Source organism: Dromaius novaehollandiae, chromosome 8, assembly GCF_036370855.1.
Source record: "Dromaius novaehollandiae isolate bDroNov1 chromosome 8, bDroNov1.hap1, whole genome shotgun sequence".
NCBI lineage: Eukaryota > Metazoa > Chordata > Aves > Casuariiformes > Dromaiidae > Dromaius > Dromaius novaehollandiae.
Genome location: NC_088105.1, coordinates 22,534,035 through 22,560,090, shown reverse-complemented (window position 1 = coordinate 22,560,090; position 26,056 = coordinate 22,534,035). Strand labels below are relative to the sequence as shown.

The following is a 26,056-nucleotide window of genomic DNA, read 5'->3' as shown; positions in this document are numbered from 1 at the left end:
CAGGACGAGGGTTTGGGGTCGTTCTCAGGCGGCCTCGCTGCTGGCACCACGCGCTGAGTGTTAAAGCCTTCTGCGTTAGGGAGGCGAGGCGAGGGGGGTTTCTTCTGCGCGCAGCTACTGCCAAGGGGAACGACAAGCTCCGAACCGCCGGTGGGCTGCAGTCCGAGCTGGGTGCCTTACCGACCTTCCCCCGGGGCTGTGCCTCGAGCTAAGGCACCATCAATTTGCACAACTCCTCTCTGTCCAAAACATCCTCTGAACACTTTATGATATAGAGGATTAGTCTAAATGTTTTTAATATTTTTGCTTTAATTACTTTTACGTACTTGATTTGATTACTTTTACAAATTTTTAACGTTTTCCTTATATGAATACAGAATGTGTGGAACCGAAATATACTGAAGGAAATGTGAACTTCTTTGGAAAGTCAGTAATTATGTTTTCTTTTTCTTTAAAATAAAAACCCAGAAGGACTAATCTGGCCCAGAGGTTAACTGTACAAACTCATAATTGCCTTGAACAGGAGTAGCTCCATAGCTGTTCCTAGATTTGTCCATATTTACACTAGTAGTGAATTCTGTCCTGTTGGCTCTTTCTGATCCGCCTTCAAGCTTTCTAGTAGAGGCATCTTTTTTTCACGAAAGCCGTTCTTTGATATTGCATTTAAGCAGCTTTGTTTTTTGGTTTTGGGGTTTTTTTCTTTCCATGGAGTCAGGTTAAATTTGGGGATTGCAAAGGGTTTTTACACAGTGCATAACACAAACACTCCCGTCTAATAGAAATTTATAGCAGTGAAAAAGCAAGTTCCTTTACAGCATGTAGGATTGCTACTATTCAATTACTTTAGCTCTAGAAAAAAGGACATCATTTAATGGATACTGGTTGAAGGAAAAACGATATACCAGTCTCCGCACTGCTTTATGCCATGCATGCAATCCCCGGGGGCTGCGGGCGCACCTCGTGCCGAGAAGAGCCCCCTCCCGCGTAGCTCTGTCGTCAGCCAAACCGCTGCTGTAGCGCAAGGTCTCCTGTCACAGGAAGAAGGGGGATGTTTTCTGGATCTTGATCGATTATATTTTTGCTGGTTCTCTCACTAAAACACTTCATATCAGTAGAAAATAGGAAATACGATTAATTTCCTGAACGAACTCTGTAGCGTCCAAGGAAAAACACACTCTCCTTTCGAATCAAATGCCACGGCACTGGCATCCCAGTAGCCGGCGCTCGCTACCGATTCCCCCCGTGTCTGGGCACGGGAACCGCGGGCCGGGCGCACCGGAGCTACCGGCGGCCCCGAGCCCCCCCGCAGGCGCCCCCGAGGCTCGGCCCAGCCCGGCGCTGCCGCCCTCCCGCCCGCAGCGCGACGCCCCGTCGGGGGCGGTGCCGCCGCCGCCTCCGCCCCCCGCCCGCCGCCCGCCGCCGCCGCCCCCCGCCCGCCGCCCGCCGCCGCCGCCGGGGGCTGCCGGCCGCGGCGGGGCCGGGCGCCGCCTGATTGGCCGGGGCGCGGGCGCGGGGAAGGCGCGGCGGCGGCGGGAGGCGGCGCGGCGGCGCAGCCCGCAGGATGGGCGGCAGAGCCGGCTTCTTCGAGGTGGGTGCGGGCGGCGCCGCGGGGCAGCGCCGGCGGGCGGGCTCGGCGGCTGCCCGCGGGCTGCGGAGCTGCCTCCCTCTCCGGCAGCGGCTTCCCCGCTTCCTCTGCGCTGAAGCGCCGGGGAGCCGGGGGCTCCCGCGCCCCGCGCCGCCCGGGCGAGTGACCGCCGCTGGAGCAGGGCGCGCCGAGGCGGGGGGGCGCAGCCCCGGGGCCGCGGTTTCCTCGGGGCCGCGGGGCAGAGGCGGCCCCCGCCCGCCCCGCGGGAGCCCCCGCCGCGTCCTTCCCTCCCTCCCCGGGGCTGTTCCCCGCACCGCGCCTCTCCCCTGCTTCCCCGGCCGGCCTCGGACGGGGCCGAGGCGGGCAGTGCGCGGAGCGAGGGGGGCCCCGGCACCCCCCGGGCCCTTGGGGCCCGCGGAGGTGCTGGGTCAATAGCTCTCGGCTCGTCGCAGAGCCTGCCGACTTGGCAGGATCTGCCGTGGCCAGCCGGGTGGGTCTGCTTGGGCATCTCAGCGGGAGAGAGGGAGAGGGACAGACGGACAGAGAGAGGAATGTTCTCGGGAGCTTGCGTTTCCAACTTCTTGAAGACCCTGTCACCAGCTGCAGTGCATCGCACCGAGAGCCGTACTGCCGCAGCTACGGGTGCCCTGCTCAGACGTGCCCCGGGGGCAGCCTCCAGGGCTCGGCGAGGGTGGCTCTGAGCCAGCGAGGAAGTTTGTCTCCAGCCAAAAGGACAGCTTCCAGTCTGGCTCCCCTCGCTATCATGCAAAGTCTGGTGCGCCCGGGATGGCGCAGACTGCGTGCTCTCACCATGGGAGGAATGCAGCTCCGCTGGCCTGCTTGAAGGCTGAGAGAGAAAGTTATCTTGTATTACCCTGGTGTATCTGAGTCTTGTGTGGGAAATAAAAACTATCCAGGAGGAGGATAGTACGTTCAGCGCCTTGTATATATATAAGGTGCAGAGTAGTATACACCTGAAAGATATGACGGATAACATATCTCATCAACTTCTATAAACAGCCATATTAAGTCTCTTTAACAGAGATAGTTAGATTGGCTAATACAAAAATTCTTAAGAGATTGGCGCTTGCTAAGTAAGTGATAGCAGTGCTGACTATACTGACTATGTTTTTGTAGGCTTACACTTCAGCTTCTCCAGCACAAGACTTGCTTAAAAAGGAATGCAATTTTTTCCCCAGGTAAAATACAAACTAGATGTTCCTATAGCATTAACTGAGTCTAAAATAATCAGAAAAGCAGCTGCTCCTTAGCATGACCTAAAAGTTCAGATTTTGCTTTTCAACAATAAAAAAGTTGCTTTGGACACTGCTAACACTTCAGCAAAATAAGTTGTCTCTAGCCAGTGTGGTAGTGAGGTAGGCACCTGCGCAGTGCCTTCTCACTCTGCAGCATTCACTGTTTTAAGAAAAACGACTAAGCTTTTCACTGCCTCTTCTGCATTTTTATCACTGCTACAAAGTCCTGTGAGACCCAAATGCAGGACCAGGCATACACGTAACATCTGAACGTCTCCAGTCGTTGTGTGGTCTGTGGACTCGTTCTTCTACCTCAGCTTTACTGAACTTCTATATAGCACTTGTTACTGGGAGACCTCAAAGAATGAACATCATTATTATCACTTGATTGTGCAGCTGGAGAAACACAGGGAAGTGGTGTGACTTGCACCACCTCTCTAGGCAGAACAGTAGCAGCAGATCCAGGTCTTTTGAGTCCTAAATCAAGTGTCTAAGCAACACTACTCCACGTACAAATGCCTCATGAATTTACATGTCATCCTTGCATGTCTTCAGTCCTTTTCTCTGTACAATGGGCAATGGGTGGAAGCAGATTTACCTAGATCATCCAGTGCCCAGATCATCAGTGAGGGGACTCCGTGTGGGCTGTGGACAAAGACGGCTTAGGTAGCTCTGAACAGTGGTGCTGCGTATCACTTTCTTACTGTTGTCCCCACTGATTTGCTTTCTATTGCAAATTCAAGATAGCTTAGTATGTTGAATTACAATTCCCTCCACCATACATTCAAAACTGAACTAGCTACAGAGAGCAGGTGTCTCATCTCTCCTAAGGCTTCCTAAGTAAAAAAATGCCTACTGATGTTACAAACATTAGTGTTCTCTGTGTTGAGGTGCTGTATAGTCTTGTACTGTTCTCTGTATATCTCTAAACCATTTACTCTTTATTGTTTTTCTGTAGTGCCTCCTTATAAGAATCACAAAGCACTTTATGAACACTAAACTGACACTGTCTGAATTTTTTATAAGATGACTGTTACCAGTTAAGCAGAGGTTTACTGGTAGAATATTTCTTCCTGTTTTGTTTAGTTTGTGTATTCGATCATGCTTAGTACATAATCAGTTTCATAGGTTTCTGGGTTCACAGGAAGGACCTTTCCCATAACCATGAAAAAATGATTCCCCAGTGAACAGACCTACAAAAAGGTGGGGAGGAATGTCAGACTGACTGTGAGTGCTCAGACACTGGTTATTCCCTTCTTTTTCCTTATCAGTGTCTTTCTTATTGCACATAAAGAGATACACAGTTCAAAAGCAGACATCAGGGTATTAAAGTGACTTTTAGGAAGCCAGTGAAAGGCAGAGTCAGCTTTGGAAGTACCTTTAAGTCCTCATTTTGAATTGACTGTGTTCAAACTTAGTGCCAAGAACTATGAGCAACAACCTAATTAAGCCAAGGTATGCCGGACCTAGTGGATCTACAGCAAAAACAACAAAACAAAGCGGCTGAATGATTTGCCTATAGTTATTATGAAATGCCTGTATTAGAACTGATACACAAAGTCAGGTCCCTGGACTCCTAAACCTATATCTTAATAGCTGCCTGTAGGTTTCTTATTCCATAATAATGCTGGTATTGGTCTTGTTTACTTCAGGTACTGGTGTGTTTCTAATTTCACCTCATAGCTGTTTTATCACCAGTATCTCAGGATACATTTAGTAAGAACAGCTACAGCTTAAAGAAACATGTGCATACTCTTCACAATACTGCACTTGACAGTTTGAGGAGATTCATCTCTCAAAATTTAGGAATCTATGCTATAGAGACATATCTAGATAATTAATATTCTTTAATAGTCTTTATTTCTCTAAATTGATTAGAGGACAACTCTCCAGTTTCACAGCTAATCATACAGCTTGTTCAAAAAGTGCCTGTTTTTCTCCTTCCCTAAAAAGGCCATTTACATGCCTTGCTAAGATGTAAATGTGTATGGTACAGAGCTCTGAAGTTAGGCTAACCTATCTTTCTACTTGACAGGTGCAGGTCTTCAAAAGCATTTAATACAAAGAAAATAGTATGGTTCTCTGTCTTCCTAGAGGAAAGATACTTGAGTAAATATGCTCATACTGTAGAAATAAGTGTCATAAGAGCTGCAGCTGTACTTTTGCTTTCTTACCTGTTTTGGATGGGAAGTGGCTTTTGTGAGCAGTGACAACCAACAGTGTTTTGGAATCTTCGTTCCCTGAAGATACATGGAGCTGACATAAGCATTAGAGCCTAAAAGCAATACTGTACTGGCCCCCCTTGCTGGCATTCAAAGTTTCTCCCCCTTCTGACTGTGACGAAAACCCTCTGAATGCAAGGGGGGGGGGCGACTACTGCCTAGCTAGCATTGCTGAGATGTCACAGCTCCTGTTACAAAGGTTTCTACCCCTCAGAGCTATGCTGCCTAGGGCCTAGTCAAGCAAGGAGCCTGTGAGCAAGTGCCAGGAGCAGGGCTGCTGGCCCACAGGGTGTTTGCAGAGTCTCTGTGCTCCATGAGCTGCCTGGAGCAAGACAAGGCTGTGTACGAGATATCTGAGTCATAACTTAAAGGGACACTGCTAATCTGAAGATTACCCTGCTTTTGAAAATGTCTGCTCTGCTGTTGTAAGTAACATGTAAGATTATTAACACAGAAAAAGATTAGAAGATGGGGGGGGGGGAATTTCTCTCTTTCTCTTCTCTTGCCAGTTTTCTGTACACTTTGTACAGTCAGTTGTGCTGCTTCACCCAAAAGATAGGCAATTTGTGCTTTTTTTTCTATAGAGCATGGAAGAAAAGCTTTTAATTTTATATGGGAGAATGTGATAGTGAAATATTACTTGGCAGGGAGTGCCTAAGCTACTCAGGGTTTGAAGGCTATGTTTCAAATCAAAAGTCCCATTTTAAAGAAAATAATGGGTTTCTTTGAAGTATGTTTTAAGACATAAATATAAATTGTGTTTATTCAGCCCTCAATATAAAGGTTCCAGACTTCCCAGGGCTTCCAGTCTTCCTACGTGTCAATACACAGGAGACTCCCTTGATACTTCTAGGCCAAAAGGGAAAAATTCCTCTCTCTTCAGTCTCTTCAATTCTATGCCTAAAGCATACACTGGATGTGTATTGACATCCACACACACAGTGGTCCACAAAGAGTAGTAATGGAACAACTACAGATATTTGAGCTCAACATTGCAAATCACAGTGCTGATGCAAAGAAATGACTGTGATTTCAGGGAGAATTTATAAACTTCTTCTGCCTGAATATAGTCATTGCAGAAAATTATCATCATTAACCAGAGGCCTGAAGCAACAAGCATTTTATGTTGGGCATGGAAAAGACTATGGAATGCTACTGAAAACCCTGGACGTCTAGTTAGTATTAAGTAAAAACTGGCTTAGGTCCTCAGATGGAGGCACTCTAGTTTGCTTAATAGAGACAGTGATGTTCAATGAATAATGCGACTCTTCAGCATGATGGGGAAATCAGCAACGTGCAGCTGTCTCAGTCTGCAAGTAAATGCCCACCGAGTCAGTATTAACTGGCGCAGTTTCCTTTCCCATCTTGTGTAACCTGCTGGAAGATGTCATGCTAGCAAAAACTGGAAGTTTTCGTAAGCTTTCAAGAGCCGAAATTCACTGTGAAAGCACAAGCCTCTAGTAGATCTTCCATTCTGTGGAACCCTCTTCCCAACCTCCCACTCTACAAGGAAAGGAATTTTTCATTTCCTCCATGATTGTTTATACACAGAATCATTGGATCCTCTGTCAATTATATAAATTGATTTGTCTTTCTGAAGGATGACCATTCATAGCTCTATACCTTTCTGTTACTGTACCCAGATCCAGGTCCACCAAGGGAGTTAGGCTTTGCCATGCCTTCAGGTTAGGCACCCAGCTCCTGGAGTAGAAATGACAGTCTGGCTGAGGTATCTGAGTTTACTTAACTCTCCCTCTTCACTATGTGGTATCCCAAACGGGAATTTCAGGGAAAAGCTGAACAGAATGACAATGGAAGGGAACAGTTCTTGAAGCAGTCCAGAGAGGTGGAAATTCAGGATTTCTCTTTGGTAGGACACCACACTTTTTACTGGAATACACTCCTGTTCCCTTTGCCTATATGTTTCGGTCTCATGAATCCTTTATCCCTTGCCTGGTGGCCCAGCTTCAATGGGATGGGTGGGGAATGGCAGAGGTCAGTCTAGAATACAGTTTTTCTACTAACTGGCAAAGCCTCCAGCCGTTACATACAAAGCATGAAGGACTAGACCATTTCCTCTGGTAACAGTTTACTTTCACCCAGAAATAATCTAAATGATGTGCTGACCTTGGGATGAAGGTGATGACTGGATTAAGGTCCTCAAATATTTAGATGCAAGCATACCTAGCTAGGAAATCTGAAACAGGTGGAAGAAGGTCTTGTGAACCTGTGAATGTTAGACATCTAAATTCTGCAAAAGCGAAATTAACTGTGTGAAACCTTTTGAGTCTGCATATCACCTATCTCCTCCCTTTATACACAGTGAAATAATCCTTCACACACCATGTAGTTAAGCTACGGAAGTCCTTGCCTCAGTACAAAGTGGATGCTAAAAGTTTACACAAGTTTAAAAAGCAAGTGAATAAACCAATTAAAAAATCCATGAAAAGCTGTTAAATACAAAGGCACCACTTCTGGTGCGGGAGGATCTTGATCTCTATGTTTGTCTGTCCATCCCGTTCTGTCCCCCCCATTGCTACATTCTTTCCCAGTTTTATTACTCTTTCTGAGGCACCTGTTGTTGGCAATATCAGAAAAAAACCAATACCATTCTAGGTGGATCCTTAGCCTCATCCCCTGTGACCATTCTCACATTCCAATGCAAGGATGTTTCACACTAAAAGTCAGTTGCAGCACCAGCAGAATAAACATAGTTTTGAGTGTAATTACACTTACAGCAATTTCCCTTTGGCTCAACCCCACTGACTTCTCAGAAGTTATTCTTGATTTGCCCTAGTGCGAGATCAGGCTAAGGCATGCTTACTTTCTTCAGGAACAACACAGTATACCAGAGAAGTCTAAAGAGAAGAAGGAAATGACTAATTCTATAGGAAAAGGAAGAGGTTTAGAATGATTGATTTAATTAAGACTGTGGCAAACATTGGACTTTTTTTTTTAGTGATCAAATTAAAGGAACCTGACTTATTTAAGCACTCTAAAAGCTCAGGGAGAATTAATTCATTCTGCATTTCTCTTACTTTGCTCTGGTGAGTTCACAGACTGTAAAATAAGCAATTTTTTACTGAGTAATTTAAAAAGAAATCAATACAATATATGCTTATGTCAGTGCTCACAAAATCTCAGCAAGCTACAGTTTACTGAGTCTCCCGAGTACAAATGGCTGCATATAAAACTTCCAAGATGCACAGACGTGATAAGTGTGTCAGTATTTCCGTAATGGTTGTCACATCAGTTTTGAAGGTCTGTTGACACTTTAGCATTTTACATGGTCTTGAGTGGTCAGGGGGAATAGATGAACTATATTTTTGTATTCCTATTAAAGGGAAATTGCATCTTAAAAATTGTTTTTAAACACCGTTATCTACTCAACTGTTTTTCCCCATTGACAAACTACTTCTCCTATGAAGAGAAGTTTAATAGTTGAATGTACTTTTCTCTACATATGCTGTAGGTTTTTCTTTGCATTTTATCCACTCTAGACAAAAAAAAAAATCAAACATTTTCCTCTTTTTTAAAGACAATTTCAATCTTTGGTCCTTATGCAGTAGAACAAATTTATCTTCTAACTTTGAAGGGGTATATTTGCAATGACTTCCAAAAGAGTTTTAACTTATATGTATCTTGCACAAATCTGATTATTGAGTTCTATTAAAAGTAGTCTTAGAGGAGCTGTAATTTAAAAGGCCTTTAAAAATTCACCAAATAAGTGGACTGTAACAGTCACACTGCACTAAGGCAAGCCAACTGTCAGTGCCCTATTGTGCTAAATGCTTGGAAAACACATAGAGATTAAAATTGCCTGAGCCAAACAATTTATGTTTGAAGGGGATGATACCCATCAGTGAATGTTCCAAGAACAGATTGCTGGGTATCTAAAAATTGTTGCCAACCAAGACATTAAGTGACTTGGTGCTGAGCTGCGAAGACTGGAAACACTGTGTGTAGTGCTACGGGAGTTCATGTGATTGGCCATTACGTTCAGAAAAGATAATATTTCTTGGATCAGGCTTTTCTGTCTTGCAGGGAACATCTACACACTGTGGGGGTGCTCTGACATAGCTAAGAAGCATGATAATCAGAAGAAACATTTACCTTGTTTTCACTCTGTGTTCACTCTGTCCTTGCACATCTTTCCCTGGACTGGAGCGGAATCTAAAGCTGTGTTCCTTTGTTCCTCTTTCTGAAAAGGGAAAGAGGTGTGGTATTTGCTTAATTCTTGAAAGTAACTGAAAGTAGCTGACATGTTTTAAGTTCAGGTCTTGTTAAGGTCTTGTCTGGTCCAGTTTTAAATATCTCCAAGGATGGATATTCCACATCCTCTCTAGGCAACCTGTTCTTATGTTCATCCACCCTCATGGTGAAAAAAATTTCCTTGTGTCTGATTAGAATATTGCAAATGGTATCCATTGCCTTTTGCCATATCACTGTGCACCTCCAAGGAGAGTCTGGATCCATCTTCTCTTTATAGGTATTTGAAGAAATGGGCCAGTACAGGCAGTTGTGCCAGTCTGGCACTTCAAAGAGACACTCTGGAGTGGAACCAAATAGCAGTGTAGCAGGTCTTGGCTGATTTTGTTTGTTTTTCACACTGATTTCAAAAGTTCAGAGAGATACTTCTACATTTCTGTACAACTACTCCCAGGAAGGCCACAGAACAAAAGAAAACACTCTACAATCTTCAGTCTGTGCATAATGAAAATAACCAAATTAAAAGATGCTAGGTGGCAGAAGGGCATAAAAACCACTCCATAACTGGCCTAGAGAGGATCTCTAGTACAGACACTGAAAGTGATGGACTAAATCTGCCTCTAGAGGAGTCTGGTCCAATTTGTATATGCTATTTCATGGGAAGGAGACTGCTAAGGCTGTGGGTACTGCTGCAGTCTATAGGGTAGCCCAATGGTATTCACTGATGCAAGAGCTTTGAGATACACCAAAAGTTTCAATAACCCCTGCAGCAACTCTGCGTCAGGAGGGATGCAAAATGGTTTAGAGCCTCCGCAGTACCTGTTCTGTGGACTGCAAAAGTCAGAAGGCTGTAGTTTTAGAATACCCCTCTGGGAAGGGAAACCATTTCATTTGCTCCTCATAGGGGATTTCCATAAACAGAGACAGTAAAACTTGAAATTCCTAGTATTTCAAACATAAAGAATGAAGGGAAAAATGTAATATCCCAATAACCTGTCACACCTTCATTATGCATCATAAAAAAGGAAAAGTGCCTACCTGCCTTAACCCCCCCTTAGATCTTAAAATGCACAAGTAGAGCATATCACTGCATCAGTATCTCTTGTGGTGAAGACTGAACCTGATACTTCTGGCTGAAGCGGAAGTACTCTACTGCTGAACCCACAAAGGGAGAACAATTTAGGACAAGTACAAGAAGGAAATAAGATACTCTTACCAAGTGATCTCTTCAAAGCAACCCTATTAGAAAGATACTGGATTGTGACTTCTATTTTTAGTTAGGAATCATATTTAAAGTTTAATGTTAATCTCTTCTCTTGGTCAGTTAATACCAAGCATAATTAATGCTAGGTGTTTATTTAAAAAACTCAGCAAACTCTTTGGTACTAAGTAATGATAGTCCCAGTCATCTGCTGTGATAGATCATCTTTGAACTTTCACTCTTAGCTATGCCACAAAGTTTCATTACAAAGTGTTTGGTGAGAGCAAATTGAATTAAAAGACCGATGTATTTTGGGTTTTGCTACCCTGCTGATACTGGGCTTTGAAACTTCTAGAGACTTTTCTGCTTGGCTGTTGATTAAAATCATAGCCTGTTGTCAAAATCTAATAGGATCACTGAAATAATCCCACTCTTTCCTTTTTCAAGCTGTAATGACACTACTCATAGGCATTAAGAATGCTTATATGTAGTTACTAATACAGGTGGTCTGAGGAGGCAAGAGTATCACTGAATATTCCTGTTACAAACTCTGGAGGATTTTTGAACTCCACATCTTTAGTTGCTTTGTTCAATCTACCTGCCAATATTTTCCACTCTCTTCACAATTTTCATACTCTGGAAACAATGCACATGAATCTTCAAGCTGTAGGTACTGAAAATATTTCCTTACATGCACATATATGCACATATACATTATTATTCTTTGTCAAATTGCCTTTCTAGTTTTGTCAATCATAAAAATTCTGAAGGTAAATTTGTTCCTTAGTGACTCCTGTGAAAACAAACTCACTATCCTTTATTTGTTCCTTTTTTTTTCCTAACATAAGGAACCCGTCCAGCATATGTGTATTTTGATCAATCAGTTAGCCACTCCTGCTTAATAATTATAATTTTGTCTCCTCTCAGGTGGAAATCCTTGACTGGAAGACAAAGAAACAGCTATGCTTCCTAGATAAGGTAAAACAAAAATATGTTTAAAATGGTAGTTGACTATTCAAAAATTACTAACTTTTCTTAAGTAAATTTAGTGTTTGCAAAAAATATTTCATCCCCTGATAGCCTTTCTTTGGCCACTGAAGAGGCAACAATGATGCACACTTCTTCACGCTGCCTACAGAGTACAACCCTTTTTCAGAGAGAGCTCTTGGGCAAAGAGCTTGACTTCAGCTGCTTCACTAAGGCAGTGCTAGTTGTACCTTATTCACTCACAGGCCATCAATCTGTCATTGCTGTTGTGCAATCACTTTGCATCACAGCAGTGATCACCTTGATCACTGCTACAGTAGCTGCCTCTGAAACAAGAGCCACAAATTAAATCCTCCCCCTTTCCTGTAAGAAGTACTTTGAAACATCCATACTAACCCTAGCCATCTATAAGAAAGTTAAAGGTATATTGTTGTCAAATTCACATTTCTACTTGAATAGTCTTGAACAGTCATCTTTCAAAATATGTCTTATATGTATAATATTCTTTGTTGCCTAGGTTGAATCAAATGCCACAGTTAGGGAAATCAGATTGATGTTCCATAAATTATGTGAGTATAACTTTTGCAATAGTTCACATCATATTAGAATACCGAGTACATAAATAAGAGGAAGTTATATGGTTTGGAATGGGATGTACACACACACAATGCTAAGTAAGTTGCACATGAATGTGATCACGGTGAGATTTCAAAACCATTTTTCTTTATACTATCTTCATACATGCCTGTGTTTTTCCTGCTACATAACTTCTCACAGTTTCTCACATTCCATGATAAAATAAATAATGCTAAAAATCTTCGACTAAATCTTATCTGATTGTGTTGCATTTATTATAATAGTTGATAAACTAAAAAAAATATTGTAAATCACACAATTCTATATGGTCTTGCAGATCCTCAGTGGTATCCAGCAAGGCAGTCAATAAGACTGGATCCAAGTAAGTACTTGTGAGGACTAGAGTAATAAAGCTCTGAGCAGGGGGCTGACATAAAAGGTGTACTTTGCATGGGTATTAGGTCCTAAGAATGAGTTTCCAGCTATGCTAATTAGCATTGTGAAGGCTGAAGAGAATCCAGAACAAATTTAATTCTTTGAAAGTACTGAACAGAGTTCTACCCAGGTATCTGGTGCTTGGTAATTAACTCAGGAATCTGGACATTGTTCTAATGCACTTGCTAACTACTGAGCACTTTTGCTTTGAAGACAAGCAGCACAGAATCTAGATACCAGTTTTCTTTAGCTGCATTGAAATGATCCCCACAGTGATGCTCAGCTGGGAGTACTAAGATGGGCTAGGAGTTACAGCTGTCAGTTCACATAATCCTCTGCTCTCAGGCAGGAATTACAGTTCTTCTGGAGTAAGCTGATGCAAAATACATTACTATGGATATAGGATTTGCTGACATAGCTGATGCCAGCTGGGTGACTTGATTAATTTAGATAGAGGTATTGCTAGTAGAAGCCTCTTAGTACATTGCCTTGGTGCACAAAAGAAAGTCTAATTGCAAAACTGTGTTAATTCATCTTAACATTCAGTATAAAGTGTAGCATTTTCTTTGTTTTTGCTTCTATTCAGCATAATTTGATTTATGCATTCCCTTAAAATTGTGCTGGTGGAGATTAATTCATTGTGTAGAATCTGCCCGTGGAAAACAGGAGCATGAGTATCCTATTTCCTTCCACAAATATCTACCTTGTCAGACCCCTCAAAGGGCTTATGTTGTGAGACTTGCTATAAGAAAATGCTGGCCTTCTGGCAATTTCCCCAAATCCTGGAGTTCAAAGCTTGAGCACCAGCTCAAGCAGCTTAAAGCTGGAATGTGTCTTGTAGGTCAAACTCCTAATCTGGGAAGTTAAAGAAAGTAAGCATCTGGAAACATTCTGAATATATGAGATGTTACAAAGCAAGGAGAGAGAGAGCCTCATCTCCATCTTACCTCCTTTTCCCAAGGAAAAGCCAAAGTCCTGTGGAATCACCTCATAGTTAGTTGGTTGGGAAGAAAGAAGGAAATAAAAAGCTCTGTAGGAGGGCCTTCCAATCTCAGCTTATCCCAGCTTCGGTGTGTCTGATGATGAGCAATGAGAAGGGGGGAAGAGAGGAGAGAGATGGAGGTGCAGCTAAGAGGTCAATGAACTGTGCTAAAGGGCAGTTACCCATCAGCAACTTTTGCTGTAGCAGTGAAGAAGCAAGTCTAGTAGGCTAGGCTGGCAGATAGGACTGACAATTCTCCCAACTGTCTAGATGTGAATAAGATGGCTTACGTGTGATTACCAGGGTAAATCAAAATTAAATACAAACGTTTTTAGTTTGTTATTGAGATTCCAGTGAACCCATGTCAGGCCAAAGAGTCTCACAGATTGGTTAAAGCACAATATAAGGCTGAGATGCTACCAAAGTTGACTTTAATTTCACTGAGATGTAACTACTTCTTTCCTTCTCAGAAGGAAAGTCCCTGAGGGATGAGGAAATCCTGCAGCACCTCCCTGTTGGCACAACCGCTACCTTATATTTTAAAGATTTAGGGCCACAGATAGGATGGACTATGGTGAGCTATGCTACAAGTCTGAGACATTTGAATGGATATTTCTCCATTATTAATCCTTACATCACTTTCTGTCTCTCTCCAATATTTCTGCATGATGACTGCTCTAATAGTGGATGCAGGCAATGAATCCTCATCACTTCAGTTCATTAAACCAGGGAAACCAGTAACAATATTTTGAATGTCTAGTCCCCTGGAGAGCATCAGTGAAAATTTGCTGCAGGGTAGGCTGGCTCTACTGAACTAAGCTGCAGGTTCTCACACAGATTTAGAGGTCTAATGCAAAATCACTGGGAGCTAGGTGTCTAAATATCTTTGAGGATCTGGTTCATAGGGCTTATACAACTTCTGACCTCTCTTGTCAAAGATCAGGATTATACTCCTATGAGTTTTCCTGCAAAGAGGCATGTGAGTGGTTTTACATTTCTCTAATTCGACTGACTTCTTTAGCAGGAAAATTCATGAAAGTAAAATTAGCTGTCTGTGTGTGGCTCCGTCCCATGATGCTAATGGCAGGTTTATGACAGCTGATCATTTCTGCAGTGTTAGCAGCCATGCAAGAAGGCTGCACACATTTGGTCTCTTACCTCAAAGGCTCACCCACAGCTCACTCAGCAGGTGATACAGCACTGCTGTTTATGCAGTGAGGTGACCTTTCAAGGTCTTCAGAAACTCCACAATGCACATACTACCCACTAGTTCTAAGTAGACAGCACAGCACAAAGGGAAAGGTATCCAGCAATTTAAAGGCACATTTAGCATTTTTTAGCTATGAGACACTAATAACATCTTGTGTGTTAATGACAAATAGCAAAGACAATACTAACAAAAGGTAAAACAAACAAAAAATCATTATTCTGCAAGACTAAATCCCCAATCATTACTTTGGATGCTCTGCTGATAAAACAGGCAGCTGTTATGCAAACCAAAAAACAGGAAAAAGTTATGAAGACAATGCAGATTCAAGGTGCACGTGCATTAATATACACCAAAATATCACAATGCAGAGTAACACCAGTCAACTTCTGTCATTTCATCATCCTTCATTTACACTCTGCTCTCCCTGCCCTTTAAGCTACTTCTTTCAAATGTAAGCCAAGAAATACTTCAGTTTTATGAAATAAAAAGACAAACTTCTCATCTACAATCAAGTCATACCTTTGCCAGAAAAAAATGCTGATTCTGTTACAGAAGTTGATGATAATACAACAACTCTTCTGAGTGACAAACTAGCTCTAAACATGTTAGAAAGCAGTGAAATGTGGGGTTTTTTTGACAGAAGCACACGAAACTTCCCTTCTTTGGAAACCTACCTTGCTCAGTTATAGAAGAGGAAGATAAAACTATTAAAGCTTGGTCCAAAGTCAACCTCAATTTAAAGTGATGTTCCTAAGAAATATATTTGAAATGAAATTAAGCTAGATAATAGCTTCCTTTGCTTTTCTCTCCCTCTCCCTCTCTCTCTCTCTCTCTTTTTTTTTTTTTAAACAAGAGATTATTTGAACACAGAATGAATTGGTTGTTTTCTGGGACAAAATGATGCCAGGTCTGTGTAAGTGTACAGCACATACATGTTTATCATGCATGTATGTGCTATGTTAACTGTTCATACAAATGGTGTCATATGTGAACACTTACAAAACACGTTTGCAGTTTAAACAAAATTCATTCATTAGAAACAAAGTCCCTCTTTTCCAAGACAAATTCTGCACCAAATTTCATTTTGACCCCAAATAAAGCAATAGTTTTTGAGGGCAAGACCAGGGCAGTTGTGTAAATGTAACATGCATGCACATTTATCATGAGCTCTGGGTTGCCATGATAACCGGTTCTTACCCATATTGTGTCAGCTGCACTGACAATGGCTGTAGTTCTACACATTTACTGCAAATGCATTGCAAATGATTTAAATGCATGTCTACAAGTTTCATATCCTGTTCCCAAACCGTTGTTCCCTCCTTGCATCTCCAAATGCCATTCTGCATCAGTGGAGGTTTTTATCCCACTGCATTACTTATTACAAAGAAACCAAAGCACAACCACCATCTGATTCAGCTGTCTAATTATTCTCTCTCTTTTTGCAGGTATTTTTGATAGAATATACAGGTCCATTGTTCATCTATTTTCTGTTTTATTTCCGCATGCCTTTTGTCTATGGCCTGGATGAGAGGTTTACATCAAGCCCACATCCAGTAGTTAAGTAAGTCCGTTTGCAGGCCTTGAGCACTATTTCTTGTTAGCATTGTAGTTTTATTCCAAATGTCTTGCCACGCTTGTTTTTTTAAGCATTCTTAAATGCTTTTGTCTTGCTGTTTCTAGCTTGGCATGTATCTGCCATTCTTTCCACTACATCAAAAGGTTGATTGAAACAATATTTGTTCATCGGTTCTCCCATGGAACTATGCCACTGAGGAATATTGTGAAGGTAAATTGTGACAGAATCTATCCATAGCCCCCTTATATATCCAACCTAGCCACCCTATGCTCTGCTGCTGCAGTACAGATTTGTTGGTGTGACTTTTGTAGTAATGCACGGAAAACCTCACCCATAAATCTGTAGTTCTTTCAAAAGATTTCTTAGAGTAATTTTGCTACTGTATAACCCACATGTTGCCATACTGTTACTCATGTTACAGTTTTCTCATTGCTGTTTTAGAATTTCACACCTTCAGCATTCCCTTCTTTTCACTCAAGTAGCTCCCTGGGTATGAAGGTTCTAGAAACAATCTCAACTTTTAAGGTAGTAGAGACAAGTATATTGTTGGGAGGGTTGATTAAAAAAATCTGCTTTTTTATAGCAGTTATTTTACACCTTGTTTCTCCCAACACTATCTTTTCCATTTAGCAACTGTTGTTTTACCTGTAATTGTTCCAGCACAAAGTGGCTTGGCTGTTCTGTATTTTCTTCCTGTGGCTCAGGAGCACACCCTAATGATATCAGTGCTGCTGTGGCATAGGGCAGTTGTTAAGATGCAGACCTCCTATTTCCTAGATGCCTGCAAGGCAGTGCAATAGACTGCCAATAGGTTATGCATGGACTGTGGTTATTTAAAAAACGTTCACAACAGAATACATATTGTTTTTCAAAAATATGTTTTATACTCTGGAAGACAGCAGATTATCATCTACAGCTGGAAAAGCACATAGTATAATATCAGCATTTGGGTATTTAACACTTTGTATTTACACTGTCCTTTGGAATTTACATTATGGCAGTGATACTTCCAGCAGCTGAAGCTCTACCTTGTGGCTAACTCCTTAAAGCTGTGCAGCAACTCTGTAATTCTGGCGACAGCTTCATGCTTTCTGAATGGAAGGAGGGTCTATAGCTAAGCAGTAGCCTTCAGAAAGAATCCTCCCTAGCAATTTACTGTCAGTGTTTTCTGAAGCAGAGGGATGCATGGGTTGTTAAAAGGCTCGCAGCTCACTTAAAGATTTGTTTTTGACACAGTAGTAACTGATGCAAGCTGAGCAGCAGATATGTGAAAATAGAAAAACTTTACTTTGAAAAAAAATCTGTACAGTGTGATAAATCCTCATTTTCCCCTGCCATCTCTGACAACTGTTTCCTTCAAACCATACAAACTGTAGTTGCTAAAATTGTCATTTTTGCCAGTCATTCTGAACACTTCTACTTTTCTGCCTTCTGAGGTTCATGGTATTGGCTTTCATCTGTGAAGCTGTTCATAGTTCTTCCTCTTCCTGCTTAGCAGTGCTTGGGTTTGATTCACTTTTACAATTTCATTGACTTCAATGGTGTTACTCCTAACTTGCACCAGTCAGAAAAATATCACACCCTCTTCCCCTTTTTATCTCACATACAGATGGTAGCTACAGCTTCTAACTTTAAGTGTATGATCACATACATAGCAGATTGCTTATTTCCCAAGAACTATGAAAAACTATCTCTAAAAAGAGACACTTAAGTCTTAATAAGCAGAAATCTGAGAAATTGATGAGATTCCTGATTTTCACCCTTTGTCTTTGTTTTGCCAAAATGAAATAGGAGTAGATAAAAAGATAGTACAAGACGCAGTAAAATGGAGAATGAGTTCACCAAAAGCAGGTCCTGACAGACTAACATAGTATCATTCTTTCTAAGATACATGATCTTTTAGGCAAAGATAAGGTGGAATTTTATCTGGATTTATCTGATTTATCTGGACTTTAGTAAAGGGCTGGCTTGGGCTTGGCAAGATAGGGATTAATACAAAAATTATATGGTGATAAAGGAACGAAGTAGAGGAAAGATGACAGTGGTTGTGCCAGAAAAGGTTCTGTGAGACATGTAGTAACAAGGAAATTACTAGTGGAATTCCTCAAAGACTGGTCTTTTGACTGTTCTTATTGAACATTTTCATGGATAAAAGGAAGAGATATTGTTGCTTTTTGTGATCACATCTGGAGGGAGGAAAACACCAGATCTAAAGAAATATTATTTAAACTAAAGCAAGACAGACAGAGGAGTACCTACTAGCCATGAATAAATGTAGGCAGGGCATTAAAAACAGTTTTTATCATCAGAGGAAAGATAAATTGGAACAGAGAAGACAGAAGGCCTTAGAGATCTATACAGAGCTTTAGAAACTTAGGAAGCATTTATATGGGATCCCCGCAATATGTGAACTTGATGATATGTGAGATCTCTTTATAAAGGACTGTCGTAAAGCTTTGACATGCACCTGGAATACGGAAGATTCATGGAAACAATTTCTTTCTTTCAAGTGAGCTCATAAGTCTGCATGTATTCTGCTGTTCCTGCCTGAATCTCACTGGAGCTTTTGTCTGAGCAGTAAGGCTTACAATGGCAGGTGGCCCGTTACGGAATTACTGCTAAGGACCTTAGCAGCGGCAAACTCCACTCACCTTAAAACTTTTTAAATCTGATGCTCTTGCAGTAAATCATGTTCTTTGGATGAACAATACTTGTTCAGTTTAATTACAGCATGTACTGTTGGGAGCTGAGCCATGTTTAAAAGGTGCTCTACAGAGACCATTTATTTATTTAATTTTACTGTACTAAAATACATTTCCACATGATCCAGCCTGTGCCATTCCCTAAACTTATGGAAAGGTTTCTCATAAAATGCTATTCCAAGATTAGGAGCCTTTCAGAGCAAATTGTGTTTCCATCTAAGTTTGTACAGCAGTTAGTAGATTTTGGGTGATGGTGGAAGAAATTAGCATTAGGGAGAAAGCAATAGTTTGTGGATAGGACGCTGACTAAAAGGCTCAAAACTGGAGTCCTTCTTCCAGCTCTGCTGCTTTTCCTGGGAAAATGAGAAGGCACTGTGGGGAAGTCACTTAATCTCTCTGCCCTTTTGTCCCACTAGATCAGTAATTAATGGTTAATAGAAACGAAAAAAAATCGTTCTTTCTCATCACTTGTCCATTAATAGTTAATTCCAGAACAAGGATGCACTGTGTATTTTTACTATGCCATACCCAAAGGGGCCTCCATTCTGTCTGAGGTCTCTGGGCACTTTGGTGGCTCAGTTAATTCTGGGAAGAAGGTGGAAATGCAACAGAATGTTTGATACAACTACTGGCAGCAGCGGGGGAGGTTACCCCTCACAGCAGCATTTTCAGAAAAATGCACTGTCAGATACTCGGCAAGCAGCTACTGTGGGTTGCAGATGCTGAGGTAATCACTTTTGGGGTATTATTGCTAGAAATGCAGTTTTGATATATACAGTGGAAAAAGGTTGCAAAACTCAGAGCCAGAAAAGAAGTTAAATCAGTCAAGACATGTAGGAGTGCAGTGATGGATAAGTGTTTTGGCTGTGTGGGCAGAAAAGGAAAACTGTGAAGGAAAAAGCAGAAAGATCTAGAAATGTCTAAGGTATGGGGGGCCTATGGGAATGTCAAGAAAACAGTGTCACCTGGAAGACTGAGAGGATCAGTATTTTACTCAGGAGTAAAGAATAAGAGGGAAAGAATGATAGGAGGAAAAGAACAGTAAAAATAGTGAAAGGAAGATAAAGAGCTCAATTTTGGTCTTGCCAAAGTCCAGGTGTGAACTAAACATGCCCTGAAGTACTGGAAACTGAGACAGTAGGCTTGATAAAGGAAAAGATCTCAACTGATGAGAGACAGATCTATGAGTGGTCAACAGAGGGACAAGGGTCAAAGTCTGCCTGTAAGAGAAGAGCACCTAGAGGTAAGAGTGTAGAGGAAGAGGAGGAATGGGCCAAGAATGAGCCTCCTACCCACAGACAGGTAAGGAGGGAGCAGATAAACTGTCATGAAGATACTGAAGAAGTGATGTCAGGAGGAAAAAAACACAAGAGACAGAACCAGGAAAACCAGCCAAGAGGCAGAGACCATTGCTCTAAATAGCTTCTCAGTGGGTAAAGCCCAAGTATAAACTGTGAGATTTGGTCAGGAATAGATCACTACAGCCACTAGTGAGAACTGTATTATCAGAATTCAGAGAATGGAAGCTGGATCACAGAAAGCCAAGAACAGCAGCGAAAGGACAAACTCTACTGAGGCACTCTAAAGATAACACAGTGAAGGGGACAGAGGGAAGGGTCAGGCATGACAGCTTTAGGGAGGAAAAGTTAAAGCACAGGAAGGAAAGGAAACTGATGGGATGGAGAAGAGGAAGGGCAAGATATTGGCCAGTACAAAGTAATAAGCAGGGAAGAGACCACAGTGCCTAAGTCAGGTTTTATAAAGTGTCTGTGGTTAGCAAAACAAGTCTGTCTTTAACATACAGTCTTTATGGCACAGCATCTTTGGCCAGATGGCTTGCCAGACAAGAGGAATTTATTTTCAATACTAGGATCATACTTTCAAAAACTGTTTATAAACTAAACAGCTCTGAGATACTTGAGAAGAAATCATACTCTACAAGCACTACTTCTTTCCTATTTCCTGTTGTCTCCTTCAACTTTACCACACTTAGTATTGTCATTTTTTGTTCTATTATCTACAACTTGAAGGATCAGTGGTTCTTACAGTAAATACTGGCCTAGCAGATAGCATTGATTTCTCTTGACAGATGGGACAGTTGAAGTATCCTAACATTAAAAATACTAAAGCAAAGAAAAATTCCCTGTTTTTCAGAACTGCTTGTATTACTGGGGATTTGCTGCTTGGCTTGCTTATTACATCAATCATCCTCTTTACACCCCTCCTTGTAAGTAGCAAACCAGCTCCCAACATGATTAAAGTCCTTTGTCAGTTACATATTAGTCCTAATCATCAGTAAAATATTTTGTTTTATAGCCTACGGGAAAAAACAGATAAATTTTGCTGTGATCATGTTTCTGGTAGGTCTGTTGCTTTTTTTATATAAAATATTGAAACATGCGTCTTTATTTCTTATGTTGTGTAAATGGAGGAGTGGATACAATAAGCAGGTACTTAAAACTAGAACAGTTGGATATACTACTGAAGTCGATCACTTGCAAGCAGAACAGATAAAACTGTCCATTTTTAATGTGAAGATTTTGATTGAACATCCATTCTAAGACTGGGTTATTTATCTGCTGGAATATCTCTCATGATTTTTAAAACAATCCTGTATCCCTGTCCTGTGTTTAAAAGCCAGTGAGTTTTGTGAACTCCTTTATTGCTAAGGATCGCAAAAGGTCATAAAAGTCAGAGAACTGGCCATCTAAAGAATTATGTTGCTGTTAAATTCCAAAGAAAGAGATTCATTTTGTGGGCTTCAGAAATTTTTTTTACAGCTTGCCTAATGAGGCAAAATCCTTAAGTCAGTGTCTGTTCATTCTTATGGTGCCTATAACCATTTTATACTTACAGAAGCAACAATAGTTTAGCACCAAACACATGCCCATTTTTAACTTGTTTAGAATATCAGCTGTTAACTTGCTTTGAGAAACTAACGATCAGTGACTGGAGAATCTCAAAGCAGCCTCCAAGTATGAAATTTCCATGAGTCAATAATCTATGCCCATTTTTTAAAGAGACTATGTAACTGGAAGTACAGAGCTGGATATAAACCCCAGGAATTCTGACCACCAGTCATTTGCTTTAATAATTATGCTTTGCAGACACTGGAGACTGTCTATAATTATATAAATGAGCCATTTCAATATACTTGCCACATAATTGATCGGGGAAGCATTATTTAAAAGCAGTGGAGGATGCTGGGTCAATTATGTTTTATGATTCATGTCAATAAATCTCCAGAGAAGAAAACTGTTATTTATCTTGGTATTTTAATAACTTTTGAGATACCAAAACTGTCCCAATCAACTTTTCTGTTGTTTTTAAAGACATGAGTATAATCAAAAGATAAAGCAAGTATCCTCTGGATCTATTTTTATCCTCTTTGATTTACTACCTTTAGATCTCATGGGGACTATATAAGAAGTAAATTTGACCTTTTGGCCACTGAGTCCACTTTTGCTGGCAAATCTCATAGATACATAGCACAGCATGATATGGCCTCATGTTTGAAGAAAAGATAAACAAAGATATTCCATCCTCGTATCAGTCAGCAATCTTGGTTAAGGGCATTTATTAAGACACGAACTGCCATTATTTAGTTTTGTTTTACAATAGATTTTAAAAAAAATTTTTAAAGTACCCCAGGAAATAAAAAAGGGAAGAAGAGTAAATAGAAGGGAAGCACATTTTTTTAACTCTGTTATGGCTTTTCTTGTAGCTGTGTGAAGCTGGAAATTTTTCTATTCATGTTGCCCTCAGTGACCTCCGGAGAGATGGTAAAAACTGCATTATCATTTTTCACTTTTGTGCATCCAGGCAGTACTTCCACAGTTACACAGTCTCATGGGAGGCCTGATCCTGGAGAGTGTTGATACCCTCCAGATGACTGCTGTGGAAATGTAGGCTGTTCAGCACGGTAAAGATTGGATTCTAGGGGAGATCAGACAGCGCAAGAAATCCAACACCAGACTGTTAAATAACACTTCCTATCTTACTGTAATTTTTCTTGGTTAGGGCCAGATTGTGCTGGGGGAGCAGTTATATTAGTTACACTGGTAGTGCAAAAGGAAACAAGTCTTCCACTGCTAGTACAAGTTATGCTTCAGTGAGCAAGCCAAAGCAATTGGACTGGCTCTTACAGGAAGCACAAGATCTCTCTGCAGGGCAGGGTTCCTTGTGCAACAGCCAAACACGTTACGTTTAGCAACAGCGACTGTCAAAACCCAATTCTGTGACACTCTGAGAACACTTCTAATTTCTAAGGTTTAAAACATACTTGAGGTACCTCTTATGGGAGTGACTGTGATCAAAGACCATACCTGCAGATATGATGTGGATGTCTTCCTAGTGCCTGGAGCATTTCCTCACAGTTATCCTATTCATTCTTCTGGGTCCAGCAGACATCCTGTTTTCCCATGTCCTGCTTGTCCCACTGGCAGTAATGAGACACACGAGTAGGCAGATTTGGGTTTCCATTAGAGAAAGCTACAGTTTACCTAGGAGTGCCAATATCTTTTTATGATTTTTTTTTTCTAATCTATAGGATCCAGAACCCGTAAGATCCCATATCCAACAAAGAATCCTTTCACATGGCTGTTTTTCTTTGTATCTTGCCCTAATTATACATATGAGGTATGTATATTCAAACCAGATGCTAAGATTTTAGTTTTGCTGGGTGTGTTTTCATTTCTGTTGGAATGTTAAATATGGAAGGAAATCTTAACACAGTTCAGTACAATACATTTCCCCTCTTTCCCTAAACCACATGAAATTTCTTTGGCCTACCACACTGTAGATTGGAATTTGTCTGTTCTTCTTCTCATCCCTTGATGCATTATTTATGGGCCTCTTGTTAAACAGAGCCTCCAGACCTTGAGCCTATGCCTCAGCGTGGCTACTAGACAAGATGCAGAGAGAGTTTAAGGCAGAGAACATTTTGCAAACAAGAACAGGGAGACTGATGCTGTGGGTGTGTTGCGGTGAGGGAATGCAATTGCACAGGAGATTTACAATGCAAAAGAGCCCAGGCATATCGCAGTATGCGGGAAGATAGTGGACAAACGAATAAAAGATACTGTGTTAGAAAAAATGGGGAAATTCGGGTAGGAAAGAGTACCTGCCAGGCCTACTTCTCCAATTCCGTAAGTTATACAGTTATACAATAACTTGTGTTGGTGGTGGCTGCTTTAGAAGATTGAGTCATTGAATCGCTTCATATCCTCTAATCAGCAACCAAACTCTTGGCTCAGTTTAAAAGCAATTAAAGACAGTGCAACTCAAGGTAAAATGCACTCTTGTGCAGAAAGACTGCATGAGGTCTTGACTTCAATGAAGATTAACAGATGTTAATGAGAACAACATTTGGCCTACTGCCATAGAAAATTGCCATTCCTAACATTGATGGAGGAGCAACAAATACAAAATAGGCAGAGAAAATGAAAGGAAACTGTGTTGTAATGCTTAAAATTTTACTCATGATAATAACTATGAAAGCAAACATGAAGGTTTTATTTGTGATAACAAGACACTGTTCACTTTTTTGGCTAAAGGTTATTGACACCAGAAATTGATTTGGCTGACCCTCACTTTTTAATTACCTATATTAGGACAAGGTTGTTTTTGATCAATTGAGACATAAATGCAAATGCTGTCACCAGAAATATTTTTCATTTCCTTGGCCAAAACAGGTTGGGACATGGATCAGTTTCACTATCATGACTCAGTGTGTCCCAGGTGAGTAGTGATTTGGTACTTCTCCCTGAAGTGTTGTCAGCATAAGAGAGTATGTTGTTTCTCTGATAATGAAACATTATCTTTTTTATTCTTTCCTTCCAGTGGGGCTGTTCACCTTGCTTTGCTTCATTCAGATGACAATCTGGGCAAAGGATAAACATTACACCTATCTACGAGAATTCAAGGATTATCCAAGTCTTCGAATGCCAATTATTCCTTTTTTGTTGTAAGAAGAAAAGATGAATTTGAATATTGCATGGAACTTCAAGAAGAAAAAGCTCATGGGTTCTTTTTATTCATAAACCTCCTGCCAAATAAGAGAATTAATTGGATGATTTTGATGCATGTTGAATCTCTACTGCTTAGGGAAATTATATAGCTTGAAAGCTATACTTCCTTACACTCCAGAATTCCTTAATTCAGGAGCAGCTCTGAAAAATAAGATTTTATTGCCTAGCTGGTAGTCAAGGGCCCCTTTGATAGATCAGAGATATCAAGAAGCCTGTGCTGAAAAGCAGCTCCAAATTTAGCAGTGGCATTCAGCAAGAGTGTGACATAAGTACGCCGGAATGAGCACTTACCAGCTAGCTACTGGAGAGCTCAGCTCAGCCAGTGTGCCCTGCTGGCCTGAAGACAGCTGCATGTTCTGCCTTCTTTGCATTGAGAAAGAGTGTGCTGCCTGGAGGCAGGTGCTTTGTGAGAAATAACATTACCAAAGAGTATGAGTGGTTCTTGGAATAAAGAAGTAGGCAATATCCCAAATACCTCATTTGGGTCTAGTCCATAATTTGCCAAATTAACATGAAATAAGTAGTATTTGTGGATGTAACATCCTGTACGGTTTTTTTAAATGTTTTCTTTATTAGTAGATTGCATACTAGTAAATAAGGTTTATAAGATCTAATCTATGCTGTATCTGTGATATTTGGTGGCCTGTTTTCATATAACAAGTCCTTATGAAACTAAAGGACATTTTACCTAGCCTTTTATGTCAGCATTCTCTGAATAATCTTTAATGCACTTCGTAAACACACGCAGTGACTGATAGTCCTCAAAATGCTAGCTCCCTTCCTATTTTTAGAGCCAGGGAGAAAAATCAGTTACATTTTGGACTTCCTGTGTTTTCTTTTTCACAAGATGTTCAGTAGGACTTCAAAGGGTTTTGTACAAACCTAGTTAAAAAAAAGACTATTGCAATCTATCTTAATAACATTTTACAGAAGCTATTTTAGAATATGAAGAGAATGCATAGATGCTGTTTTTTTCATGATTAATTTATTTATCTATAATAGATGTATAGAAAGGTTTTTCAACTATTTGTAAGGGTGAAATATGCAATAAATTCCAGCCTATCTTTTGAATTCAGTTGAAATAAT

General features: G+C 40.9%; 1 protein-coding gene across 3 annotated transcripts; it reads left to right on the top strand.

Moving 5' to 3' along the window:
* Nucleotides 1-1,416: 1,416 nt before the first annotated feature.
* On the top strand, nucleotides 1,417-26,041 carry LOC112979796 (very-long-chain enoyl-CoA reductase). Of its 3 annotated transcripts, XM_064515903.1 has the most exons (13): nucleotides 1,419-1,588; nucleotides 11,401-11,451; nucleotides 11,978-12,029; nucleotides 12,374-12,418; nucleotides 13,924-14,027; nucleotides 16,109-16,224; nucleotides 16,344-16,449; nucleotides 21,096-21,168; nucleotides 21,258-21,301; nucleotides 22,666-22,723; nucleotides 23,491-23,579; nucleotides 24,635-24,680; nucleotides 24,783-26,041. In XM_064515903.1, exons 1-13 carry the CDS (start codon nucleotides 1,562-1,564, stop codon nucleotides 24,908-24,910), a joined length of 939 nt encoding a protein of 312 aa, XP_064371973.1. In that variant the 5' UTR covers nucleotides 1,419-1,561; the 3' UTR covers nucleotides 24,911-26,041. The 3 variants fall into 3 exon arrangements, with proteins under 3 accessions (XP_064371974.1, XP_064371975.1, XP_064371973.1); XM_064515904.1 differs by lacking the exon at nucleotides 24,635-24,680 and having other exon boundaries at nucleotides 1,417-1,588; XM_064515905.1 differs by lacking the exons at nucleotides 22,666-22,723; nucleotides 24,635-24,680 and having other exon boundaries at nucleotides 1,417-1,588.
* The last annotated feature ends 15 nt before the right edge of the window (nucleotides 26,042-26,056 follow it).

Coding starts and splice junctions, on each gene's coding strand:
- LOC112979796 (XM_064515903.1), top strand. CDS start 1,562: ATGGGCGGCAGAGCCGGCTTCTTCGAG. Junction 16,450..21,095: donor CACTGAGGAATATTGTGAAG/GTAAATTGTGAC, acceptor CCTGTTTTTCAG/AACTGCTTGTATTACTGGGG. Junction 22,724..23,490: donor CAGTGACCTCCGGAGAGATG/GTAAAAACTGCA, acceptor TCTAATCTATAG/GATCCAGAACCCGTAAGATC.